Source organism: Alosa sapidissima, chromosome 16, assembly GCF_018492685.1.
Source record: "Alosa sapidissima isolate fAloSap1 chromosome 16, fAloSap1.pri, whole genome shotgun sequence".
Classification (NCBI taxonomy): domain Eukaryota; kingdom Metazoa; phylum Chordata; class Actinopteri; order Clupeiformes; family Clupeidae; genus Alosa; species Alosa sapidissima.
Window position 1 is genome coordinate 27,141,323 of NC_055972.1, and position 12,527 is coordinate 27,153,849.

General features: G+C 44.3%; 1 protein-coding gene across 6 annotated transcripts in view; it reads right to left on the minus strand.

Moving 5' to 3' along the window:
- Positions 1-3,745: 3,745 nt before the first annotated feature.
- slc29a1a (solute carrier family 29 member 1a) overlaps positions 3,746-12,527 on the minus strand; it is a 32,235-nt gene continuing 23,453 nt past the window's right edge. For all 6 annotated transcript variants that reach the window (XM_042065865.1, XM_042065868.1, XM_042065867.1 and 3 more), the window contains exons 5-13: positions 11,874-12,013; positions 11,006-11,140; positions 10,480-10,577; positions 10,033-10,114; positions 9,511-9,596; positions 9,087-9,195; positions 8,865-8,950; positions 6,822-7,021; positions 3,746-5,062 (exon numbers count right to left, since the gene is read on the minus strand). In XM_042065865.1, the coding sequence (XP_041921799.1) occupies positions 4,951-5,062; positions 6,822-7,021; positions 8,865-8,950; positions 9,087-9,195; positions 9,511-9,596; positions 10,033-10,114; positions 10,480-10,577; positions 11,006-11,140; positions 11,874-12,013 (1,048 nt within the window). In that variant the 3' untranslated portion in view covers positions 3,746-4,950. The remainder of the gene's footprint in view (positions 5,063-6,821; positions 7,022-8,864; positions 8,951-9,086; positions 9,196-9,510; positions 9,597-10,032; positions 10,115-10,479; positions 10,578-11,005; positions 11,141-11,873; positions 12,014-12,527) is intronic.

A 12,527-nucleotide genomic window follows, 5' to 3' on the forward strand; every position in this document is an offset into this window, starting at 1 on the left:
CTAGTGGTGTCTGCTACTACTGTTGAAGGTCCTTAGGCCGACCCAAGCCAACTTGTGATGTCATCGTAATTGATTCGGCCGCCATATTGAATTTAATCAAAAACACGTACAAGTTTTCGCAGGTCACAAATTTCATCTGTTCTTCACCAAAATTGGTAGAGACCATCTTCAGACCATGCCTGATGAGTGCATTGCTTTCTGGAACAATTGACAGAAGCTTTGGCCTGTACCAGCCAATGAAAATTTGCGGCGAAGCCGCCAAACAGGAAGTGATTTCATATCTCAGCAACGCTTTCATGTATCAAAACCAAACTTAGTACATGTACCTCAGACCACATCGGGAGGACGCTCAAGAAATTTGGTGACATTTGACCTCTAGGGGGCTCCGTAATTGACAAAAATGCATTTTGGCCAGTAGTTGCTGATGCGCATTATTTTGCAATGGAAGTCAATGGCAGCCCATAGAACCGTCTGGTAAAAAGTTATAAAATTTGGCACACTAATTGGGGACAGTCCCATGATTAATGTCACCAAGTTTCATGCCGGCACCTCAAGCGCTCTAGCGCCACCAACAGGCCAAAGTTGGACTTGTGTTCACGGACGTAACTTTTGACCTGTTGACCCGAATGGCAAAATGAGGTATCATTGGAATCCTTGGGCCAAGCCGAGTTCACACCCCCACTCACCCTATGACGTCAATTTTTGACCTCTGTGTTTAAATCACAGCAAGTGTGATCATATCTCAGTCAATCTTTTATTTTTGATGTGAAACTGATGACAGCGAGTTCCATCTAGTTCATTCTAATGTGTGCGTGCAAGGGTGGGACGGGGTGGGATGGGCAGGGGCGGTTGCGGCGGTGGGCTGGCTGGGGGAGGGGGCGGCGACACTCAGCCCTGGTTCAGCCCCACAAAATCAGTTATGTTTTGATGTGAAACTTGACCTTGTAACTCAGCCAATCTTGGGTTGTATGGCATGGAACTTGCTGTGACTGCTTAAGGCTATATGTCTGATGCAACGGCATTGATTTACATGGTTAATCTGGCCTGCTGATCTCACTGCTTGGCCCCCTCATTGCTGCTTGCAGCTATATTTATTATTATTATTTAACATCTTTCTTCCGCCATGGGAGTCTATGGCAGCCCATAGAACCGTCTGGTAAAAAGTTGTGAAATTTGGCACACCGATTGGGGACAGGCCCATGATTAATTTCACCAAGTTTCATGTCGGCTCCTCGAGGGCTCTAGCGCCACCAACAGGCCAAAGTTGGGCGTGCATTCACGCACGTAACTTTTGACCTGTTGATCCGATTTTGAAAAATGAGGTACCGTTGGAATCCTTGGACCAAGCCGAGTTCAACGCACCCAATGACGTCATTTTCCGCCATGATGGATTTTCCGCCATATTGGATTTAAGTGAAAGTGAAACTAATTTTTCACAGGTCACAAATTTTGTCCGATCGTCACCAAACTTGACATACATGATCTTCAGACCAAGCCTCACAAAAGTTGTGGTGTTTTGTCTCCGGAACTATGACCGTTCACCCGTAATATCCAATCGAAATTTGCGGCGAAGCCGCCAAACAGGAAGTGAGCTCATATCTCAGCAACCCATTGATCTATCATAACCAACCTTAGTCCATGGACTCAGGACCCAATCAGGGGGACGCTCAATAAATCTGGTGACCTTTGACCTCTAGGGGGCGCTGTAATTAAGAAACATGCCTTTTGGCCTGTAGCAGCAGTTGTGCTTAGAATTAAAACCCACTAGTGGTGTCTGGTACTACTGTTGAAGGTCCTTAGGCCGACCCAAGCCAACTTGTGATGTCATCGTAATTGATTCGGCCGCCATATTGGATTTAATCAAAAATACGTACAAGTTTTCGCAGGTCACAAATTTCAGCGGATCCTCACCAAAATTGGCAGAGACCATCTTCAGACTATGCCTGATGAGTGCATTGCTTTCTGGAACAATTGACAGAAGCTTTGTCCTGTACCAGCCAATCAAAATTTGCGGCGAAGCCGCCAAACAGGAAGTGATTTCATATCTCAGCAACGCTTTCATGTATCAAAACCAAACTTAGTACATGTACCTCAGACCACATCGGGAGGACGCTCAAGAAATTTGGTGACATTTGACCTCTAGGGGGCTCCGTAATTGACAAAAATGCATTTTGGCCAGTAGTTGCTGATGCGCATTATTTTGCAATGGAAGTCAATGGCAGCCCATAGAACCGTCTGGTGAAAAGTTGTGAAATTTGGCACACTGATAAGGGACAGTCCCATGATTAATGTCACCAAGTTTCATGCCGGCACCTCAAGCGCTCTAGCGCCACCAACAGGCCAAAGTTGGACTTGTGTTCACGGACGTAACTTTTGACCTGTTGACCCGAATGGCAAAATGAGGTATCATTGGAATCCTTGGGCCAAGCCGAGTTCACACCCCCACTCACCCTATGACGTCAATTTTTGACCTCTGTGTTTAAATCACAGCAAGTGTGATCATATCTCAGTCAATCTTTTATTTTTGATGTGAAACTGATGACAGCGAGTTCCATCTAGTTCATTCTAATGTGTGCGTGCAAGGGTGGGACGGGGTGGGATGGGCAGGGGCGGTTGCGGCGGTGGGCTGGCTGGGGGAGGGGGCGGCGACACTCAGCGCTGGTTCAGCCCCACAAAATCAGTTATGTTTTGATGTGAAACTTGACCTTGTAACACAGCCAATCTTGGGTTGTATGGCATGGAACTTGCTGTGACTGCTTAAGGCTATATGTCTGATGCAACGGCATTGATTTACATGGTTAATCTGGCCTGCTGATCTCACTGCTTGGCCCCCTCATTGCTGCTTGCAGCTATATTTACTAATTACATTTGCTGCCAGGGCTAGTCTAGCAACTCTCCGTTGGCTTGTGAGCTCCAGAAATCGAAACTTAATCAGGACATTGAAATCGTGTATAGAGACGTTTGGTGGGCTTAACATAATGATTGATGGCAGAGTTGCAACGGTTTGGCTTGAATTCCCTGCTACTTGAAAACAAATATCCTATTGCGTGCAGAGGGAATTTGAAAGACAACTGATTATCCCGCCCCTCGGACTGAGCACTGCGAACGGTGAGTGCCCAGACCCTACATGTTAATGTGGGTCTGGCTCGCCAGGCTACAGGCATTACCTAATAATGATCAATTATGGTAAAATAAATGGCACCTCTGTACTATTTCTGAATATAAAATATCAAGACTATTGGTACATATATTCTGCAATATAAATGATATACTAAATAAAACTGAATGGATGAATATTTTTGTGAGAATATTTCAACTTTTAAGGGGGTTAAATACTCACTGTAGGTCTCTGAAAGGCCTTTTATTGAATAGACTTCATTATTGTTAAACCACACACACAATATCATACCACAGTCAAAATGTAGCCAGTGTGTAAAATCTCCTGCACAAGGGTTTTATTGCATAAGAGGCAAGCCTTGTTTTCTAGGCTGGTGTGACTACTACTGGTCATGTCTCATGTTCATTGCATCAAGTTGGGGGCTAACACACCCTGTGCTAATGTGTGCATGTGTAATTTAACAGAGTAATGTTTAAACTTACAGGCTTGTATTTGGTCTTTGAGCTCTTAGGTTGACAGCTGACAGTAAAGTTTAAGTATAAGTAAACACAGAATTGGCAAAACATAGAAAACAGAATTGCTTCATCTGTCAAATCTGATTATACCACAGAAGAAAATATGTACGCATTTTATATAAACATATTGTATTTTTTTTTCCCCATCACAAATTACAATTTGGCAGTTGACAACAGTTTACATACAACGGCGACAGAGCAGAGACTCCCCATTACCTCATTTTACCCGAGTCGTCACTCTGAACAGACAAGACACCAAACCTGACTGCACATTGTGCTTTTTAAAAAATTGAGAGCAGTTAGAATGCACACAGATGATAAATACAACACAGGCTCATTATATACAGAATACAAAAGATCGTTTTTAAAAAAGGAAGCGTTGAAACACTGGTCAACCAAAACTTCTATTACCACAAGGTCCATTTAAAACAAAAATCTAAACATCTAGTAAGGCTAAAAATAGATTTTCCTTCATCTTAAGTTTTTAAAAATGTTTGAAGGAACAGGCATTTCATACAGTACATATACATGCAATGCTGAATTATAAACCTGAAGCCTTTGTAAAACAAAGTTGACCTAAGTAACTTAATTGGCTTGATAAAGTCAGGCAGACATGTCTTTTAAAGACATTTCAAATGTGAGTACTTCAGATACTAATAGCTGCATCATTTTTGTTGCACTGAGTCAAATGACAATTGGCACAAGCGTCAGTGCAATGCACTTACAAGCTGATCTAACAGTTCATGCTACAGAGCCTTATTCACTGTATTTTTAACAACCTGAAACTATTCACTGTATTTTTAACAACCTGAAACTATTCACTGTATTTTTAAACAACCTGAAACTATCTTGTTCAACATTTTATAAACTAATTCTACATCACTTACAGGACTAGTCTACACTTCATAATTAGGCACCTAAACTGTAATAAAAAGGGGTTCATTGTTCTTCACATTTGACACACATGGTTTGTTTTTTTTTCCTCCAGTTTTCCGTAGGACCAGGTTTGCAAAGGAGCGGCAGCAACACAGACTTGACTGACCGCTGCTGGCACAGTTAATGTAGCAGTCCCTCCTAACAGGACAGAGAAGCGGTATTAATACAGGAAGGGAAGGAAGTAGCGCAGGTGGCGTTCTCCTGGGCTCTGTGACCTCAACCAGACGCACGCACTTCTGGCTCTGAGTGATGCGAGACAGGCTGGTCAAAAAAAAATGAAAATATAAGCCCCCCCACCCTGACCCCTCACAACTCAAAGTCCGAGTCCTCAGCAGGGGGAGAGGCTCAAGAGAACAGGTGCCCCGCTGAGTTGTCAGTCTCTCAGATCATCGCCCGGAAGCCGAAGGACAGTGCGGCTCCCAGCGCCAGGCCCAAGGAGAGGAAGAAGGCCATGATGGCCCCAGCTGTCTCGGCCTCATGCTGAGCCACTTTCCTGAGAAGGGAGACAAAATAAGGCATGAGACTGCCGCTACGCAAACGCAAGGACATCTGACGGAATGGAAACAATCATGAGGCAGCTACTAGCCATTTTGGGAAAATAAATAAACTGACATCTGTCTTGCGTCCAATTAAAATGTTAAATATATTTTGGACTGATACAAGTGTTAAAGTGTGGCATTACATAAAATTACAAAAGGTCAGTAGGGGCAGTTTAATGCTTTGCGGTGTGGCCGCATTAGCACCTAAAACCTGCATTAACTTCTGATACCCAAACACCATGCATGCATGTATGCAGGGTGCGATTTGTGTAAAAACCAGAGGGGGGGGGGATGATTTTGAATAAGTTTGTAAACCCCCCCCCCCCCCACCCCCAAAAAAAATGAACGAACGATGCATAGCCTAGTAATGTCATGGCTAACTAATAATACCCTATATTATTTTTGCCACCTTTGTAACATTTTAGTTTACCGTGGTGTATGACTTTAAACAGCGAGTGTGCTTGGTATGATGATCAGCTCCTCTAATGCAGGGTAGGACTACGTTTTGACAAGCATACAAATTCACCTTGTTCTTGCCCCATCTGAAATGACTCCTCTACTTTTGCTGCCTCCATCCTTTCTGTATTTGTTGTGTAAAAAAACGTTGTATATGATGGCACTGAAGTCTTAAAGTAAGTGAATTGGCTAACAGTGTTAGTTGGTAACCAAATAGCCTACACATTGCGCTACACGCTGCGTAGGCTACGTGCATTCTCTCTCCTGCTGATTTGCGTTCAGTAGCCAAGTGCGTAATATTGCAAAAGTTGAAAAATTAAATGTGTCTATTGTAGCCTACAGAAAATAAATAGCCTATCATACTGTCAGTTAATTGCCTACAGTGCAGTGAAGAGTTTGGAGAGTAAAGTTATAGGGCAACTTGAAGTTTTATGAAAATAATTTACGAACCAGAACATAAAGACCATGAAGCTTCTATTTCTTGCAGCTGTTAAAACACCCGCTAGATAGTTTAAAAACCCACCAACATTCATTTTTGCAGTACAGATTATTTCTAAAAGTTATTTGTCTACTAGGCCTAGCCTACTGGCTGATTTATCAAACGAGTGCTTTCTCGTTCGTCCTCCGCAAACTACAGGTGTTTCGGTAGAGAGCCATTGAATAAGCGATGCCAAGCAATTTCTGTAACACTTTTTATGACATTCAGCAAATATCTCCTCATTTAATGTACGTTCCTTCGGACAATAGGCCTACGTTTTACTCTACGTGCAGTTGTCCTCCATCTCAGTTGCATCAGTTTTCTAATTTTGAAGGTTCTAAAACATTATTATGCTTCACTGAATCCTTCTCGTTTTCTTTCATTTGTCCAGCTAACTTTTCCACAGAAACTAGCCATTTATGATGGATTACACACTCGACATTCTGAAATGTCCTGCACGATCAAGGCCAAATTAAGTTATCACGCAGCCACTGTGTCAGCAGCATGAGTGCTGACGGTGACGGTGCGTTTCTGATGTCAGATTATTATGTAGGCTAGCCTACTAGACTGTTCTCACGTTGCAGCGCTTTACTTATATGAAGTAGCATTAATCAATATGAGGGGCAGAGGGGGATAAATATTGTCCCCACCGGGGATAAAAATAATTTAGCAGAGGTAGGGATAGGAAAACCAGAGGGGGGGAAATCCTCACCATCCCCCCCTACAAATCGCACCCAGCATGTATGTACGTATGTATGTATGCATGTATTTGTACTCACTTTGGACCGAAGCACATGCAGAGACTGGCCAGGTAGCCATTACTGAAGGCGAAGATGATCATGAAGATGATGTACCAGGCGTCGTTACTGAACACCACAGGCAGGTAGTGTCTGGGCTGCACGTTACACAGGATGAAGAGTGGCACGAAGATGACGCGTGCACACACCAGAATGGGCAACAGAATGCTGTCTTTCCCAGGCTAGAAGGGTAAGAGAAGACAACAGAAGGACACAATTGTTTATAATCACCATCTTCTACAATCATGCTTAACGCAAGCATGTCTGACCTTGACAACAACTGAATTGGGTCTGTGTTACTGATGGACTTGAGAATGTTCCTCAACAGTAAAGGACACTTGCTTGTGGCACCATTCAGCTAAAATGTCTCTGGAACAATTGGACTACGAAGGGAAAGAATTGCGGACTTTTTCCGATGACTTTCTCATCATTGAGGTTTTGGGAATAAAACCCGTCTGACCTACTCAACTCTGCCAAATGCAATTAGCTCGGCCTTTCAACAGATATCACAATCAAACTATACAGCTCCCAGTCCGAGACTCCCAAGAACTCCACATTCTTTGGCATCTCATGCAACATTCAGAGCAGACCCCATCTCAAGGCCCCTAAACCAATTCTTCTAATTAGATTCCACTCAAAGTGCAGGGGGTTGGGGTGGGTCATCCATGAGACAGATACAACCATGTTTGGAGAGGGGCAGGAGAAACAAACTCTTCATTGACAAGTATGCATGTCTGAGGTTCAGGGAACATTCGAAGTAAAACACATGATCTTCACTCAGCTGGTAGCAGAGCAGTGCAGAGGTTACAAGAGGGGAAGGAGTTCTCGTAGAAACTCATTCCTGGAACGCCTTGTGTGCACTCATTTGACTCCAAGTTCTCTTTTTCTTTTTTTTGTCCCCTCCCAATATGATTTAATCAACATCAGAATGAACACAAAATAACTGTAGATTGAAAACCAAAATATATTCATGGTCAGTAATTAAGTCAGTAATTGAGAGGTGCACTCGGGGTGAGCGTAAATGGATAAAACTATGTTTGGGCCAATTAAGCGGAATTCAGCTGTGCAGTGGAGCTACGTGCACATGTGTCTGTGAGAGTGGCCATTAAGCTCCTTCAGGGGCAGAGGCTAAGGACTGTGTGCTGACCCAGTCACAGGACGAGCAGCAGGAGGCCAACCACAGTTCTGCCTCAGATTTCCTCCAGTTTTGTCTACATGTAGAACATGCTCTCTACCCATGCAATGCCTTAAGCCCAATTCACACCAAAGATTCGCGACGAGATGAAACCGTTGCAGAAAGGAGTTGCAGCAGTGTGAATTAAATGTTGCACATCGTTGCCAGCTGTTGAAAGCCGTCGAAAAGCATTCACCATGTCTAGTCGCAGTTGCTAGGTTTTAGAACGTTGCAGCAAGTTGCTGGTTTATAGAATGTTGCAGCTCATCTCGTCGCGAATCTTTGGTGTGAATTGGGCTCAAGGCATTGCATGGGTAGAGAGCATTTAATGGAGAATAAACTGGTACATTTAGTAAGTCAGTAAGTGTTTATTTATATGCCGCATTTATCAAGCACAATGTGTAACTATTAGGTTTTAGCTAATGTAAAGTTAACGTCTGATAAATACTTGTGTTCATATCAGCAGGATCAAGTCAATTTAAACAACCACACGCCGAGATACCACCAACTGAATGTTCCAGAATCTTTTCTTTTTCCTTTTAATAAAAAGATCTGCTCTAGAAGGAGATGAGAGCATGGAAAAAAATTCCTCTTGGGCGTCATTACTCTGTCTGAACCAATGGACCCCAAGGCAGAGCAGAGGAAATGTCTTTTAATCCACCCAGCAAGCTTGTGGAATGAGGTTCAGAGAACAGATGTTACGTGGGATTCCACCACGAAAAAAAAAAAAAAAAAAAAAAAAAAAAAAAAAAAAAAACACCAAAACAAAACAAACTTCTTGCTTTCTGGGGGGATTTCTAAGAAGCCTTTACTTTGTGCCTCTCAAAAATGTACACACACACACTACTCACCCACATACACACAGCGGTCAGGCTGCGTCCGGCCCAGTCCATCACATTGAAGAGGAGGAAACAGGACACGGGGATGAAATAAGTTTCTGACGAAGAAAGAAAAACAAACAATCACCTTAGAACAACTGAGGCTGAAATGATGAATCAGCAAAGAGAAAGTGCTTCTGAGACAAAGACCAAGACACTCACACACACACACACACACACACACACGCTCCTTACCCCAAGCACCAGGCTCAGCTACTGTGGTTTTCACGTCCACAGTTACAGCAGGGAATGTACCGATGGTGACCGCAAAGATGCAGCACACAGACAAAGCCATGACCCAGATCTACAGGTTAGAGACAACAAACACATAGACATTAATCTAAAAGAGGCCTTTAACATATGATATAATGGCAGAATATTATCTGTTAACTGGCATGATGCTGATATTACTAGACTCCTGAATCCCTGGTATTTGACCCAAATAGGAAAGTCATGACCTGCCTCGACTTGATCAGACTTAATACACTTTAATGCACTCTAGCCCTCAAGGTGAACACCACTCTATTCACTGTGTGCATGCACTGCTTTAGCTCTCGCAGACAATCATCCTAGTGTATGGGTGAGGAAAAAAACAAGTCTTCCATAGTGAATGTTGTACCTGCTTAAAGATGGCGAACACAGACACAGCTGGCTTGCTTTCTTCGTCGGTCAGACTGACCACAGGCCTTTTCTCTGCAGGGCCGTCTGGGGAGGGGAGGGGGGAGACGAACGAGACTCAACATGGAGATAAACGTCTGCAGCACAAGCCTAAACATGGTGGCCCTGACGCCCAGTCTGGATGAGAGGAACACTGAGAGTTCTTGTTGGTGGTAGAGGAGGAGAAGCAGCATCATTACAGTCTAGACTATGGGCTCTGGCTCTCCACTCAGAAACCACAAGGCAGGCAGGAACTGTACTGTAAACAGCTCAGCTAACCCTGGTTTGGGTGTGGGGAGCAGGGGTAAGTTTGTGGAGGAATGAGAAGGCCATACTTCCCAGTGGTTGGGGGTGTGGGGGCTGGTTCCCCAAGCTATTTAATTAAAGACATTCTTTTTGGCTCATGGGATAAACCACACAAGAAATTATTTAGATGTTTACTAGTGCTGAAAGAATCTATAGAGAATTCATGGCCGACTTATACCTTTCTTCAGCAGATCCATCTTGTTCTCTTCGTCACTAGTAGGCCGTGGCCCACTGCTCTCGGCATAGTACTGGAAAAACTCCTGCAGTGGACACAACAGGAAAGACTTGTTCCAGGAAAATTCTTTTTAATAAGTCAACATCTTTCAAGTTAATACCCCATACATAACCACACAGTACTGGCATGCGGCCAATGATGGCACATATAAAATGAAATATGAAACGGAATGAAAAGTATGACTCTCCATTGTTTAGTTAAACATTGCTTAAGTATGTGTGTACACAGACCCCAGATGAGTTAAATGCAGAGGATAATATTCCTTCAGGACAAATAAACCCACTCAACATCCTAGATCCCTCTTTGTGAATTTCTGACTCATCGTCCTCATCCTGCATTACAGTCTAAACCAGCGCTGGTCAAATGACTCAGAAACAGAACATTTCATACCATTTTGGGCAGGGCGAGGTAGGAGAAGATTGCCAACAGGATGACAACGCAGGCGGTGATGAAATATCCAAAGGAACTGTCGTTGAGGGCAGACCCAGCTGGAAACAGAGAGGGGATACAGGTCACAACCCTGCAGGGTCCTTCACTGCCAATGGGTTTAGAATGGTGTCTACAGCCACTTCTAAATCTTGATTTTTATCCAACTCTGATGAAAAGTGTTTCCTGTTTGTCTGGCTTTGTGTAGTAATTGAACTACCATGTAAGGATGCAGTACTATGGTAGTGTTGGTAAAAAGAGTCAATTAATTGACAAATACAGTAAAAAGCTAAAAAAAACAGGTTGTTAGGACAAGGTATACACACATGGCTAATTAGGCTTCAGCATCCCTTAAAATGAGGACTACCCTCAATGAACTTTAGAAAAGAAATAAAGGTTGAATGAACGAATTAATGAATTACTTTGTGGTTTAATAACAACCTTTGTGTACTAATATGGTGTCTTATTACGTGTAATGGGAGGCACTTACAGGCCAGGGCACAGATCATAGAGAACGCGGCGAAGGTCCCAGCGAGGCCTTGGCCACTCATGATGGGTGTGGTGTACGAGGCAGGAAGCATTCCCGCCAGGCCGAAGAGACTGCCCTGCAGAACGGCGCCAAAGGCTATGGAAGGGAGTGCATAGACACAAGACTGAGAACATGACCGCACAAGGGACTTAAGATGTGAAGCGTGAGAACGCAGAATGGAATAGCATAGCATGAGCAAAGGAAGGTGAAAGTTCATTTCCCAGTTTTTCATCTCCCTCCCTTTCAAGGCTTTGCTCCTTAGTTTGAGCCTCTGCCCAGGGAATCTGAACATCAACCACCAAGCTTATCTAGGACTCCTCTCTTCCTCTCAGAGCTGAGCACAACCAGGCACAACCACCAACAGGCACTTATCTGAACATTACTACAACCAGGGTTGGAAAATAATTCTCCAAAACGGGAGTATCTACTAGTCACGAACAGACAAATGGTCAAATTCACCAGCCACTCAATAGTAAATGATTATTTTGTGACCAGCAAATGTAACATTTTACCAGCATTTGGCTGGAGCTAATTTCGGTACTTGACCACAACCCATCACTGAGCTGAACATAACCACTACCAGGGACTGCAGGCTGTGTGTGTGTGTGTGTGTGTGTGTGTGTGTGTAACAACCAGGCCAGCCTGAACACTGGAGCATCGCAGAACCACAGGAGGTCCCCTGGCCTGCAATGACACTGGCCTGGCCTGATTAAAACTGAGGGACTTGGGCTAGTGCTAGGGCCTGTCTGAGCCATCTGGCCAGCATACAGGGCATATGGCAGGGATACAGCACAGTAAAGCTACAGCATGCCTCCGGACAGACACTCACAGTTTATACAGACGATCTTGATCATGGTGAGCGTGAAGAACGGCACCGGGGTCACGTCCACTTTGACCAGGATGGCGGTCATCAGGAACACCACCAGGATGACCGAGAGGCAGCCGGAGATACGCAGCTTCTGAGGGATCCTGACCAAAAAGGAGGACAAGGAGGAGGAGGAGGACGAAGGGAGAGAGTTGTGAGTAGAACATTCCTGGGGAACTGTTTACACAGGGGAGTGGAGCGATCAGAGATCCCTGGCAATCCTTCCCCGTACCCACACATAATTAAAACAAACATGGCCCCAAGAAACGCGAGCCTCAAACGGGGTGGGGTGGGGGGTGGGATCATATGGCTCCATATGTGGACTCCAGTCTCACGCAAACCCACCTGGACTCACAGAGCCCTCACCCCAGGGACACGACAGACCCCTGTGGAGCTAAGGAGGAGGTGCAGATGGGTGTGCAAGGTGTAGAGGAGTACGCTTAGGGTCAGGCACGCATTCAGGGCAGCAGCAGCAGGAGGAGGAGAACAGAGGGAGTCATAGTGAGGCGAGACCAAAGCAGGCATGAGGTGCAGGAGTCAGTTGGGTGAGAGTTGGAAGTGGGACAAAGTTGAGATAGGCAGAAAAGTAGATAGGCACTTAAAAAAATTCAGATAAGA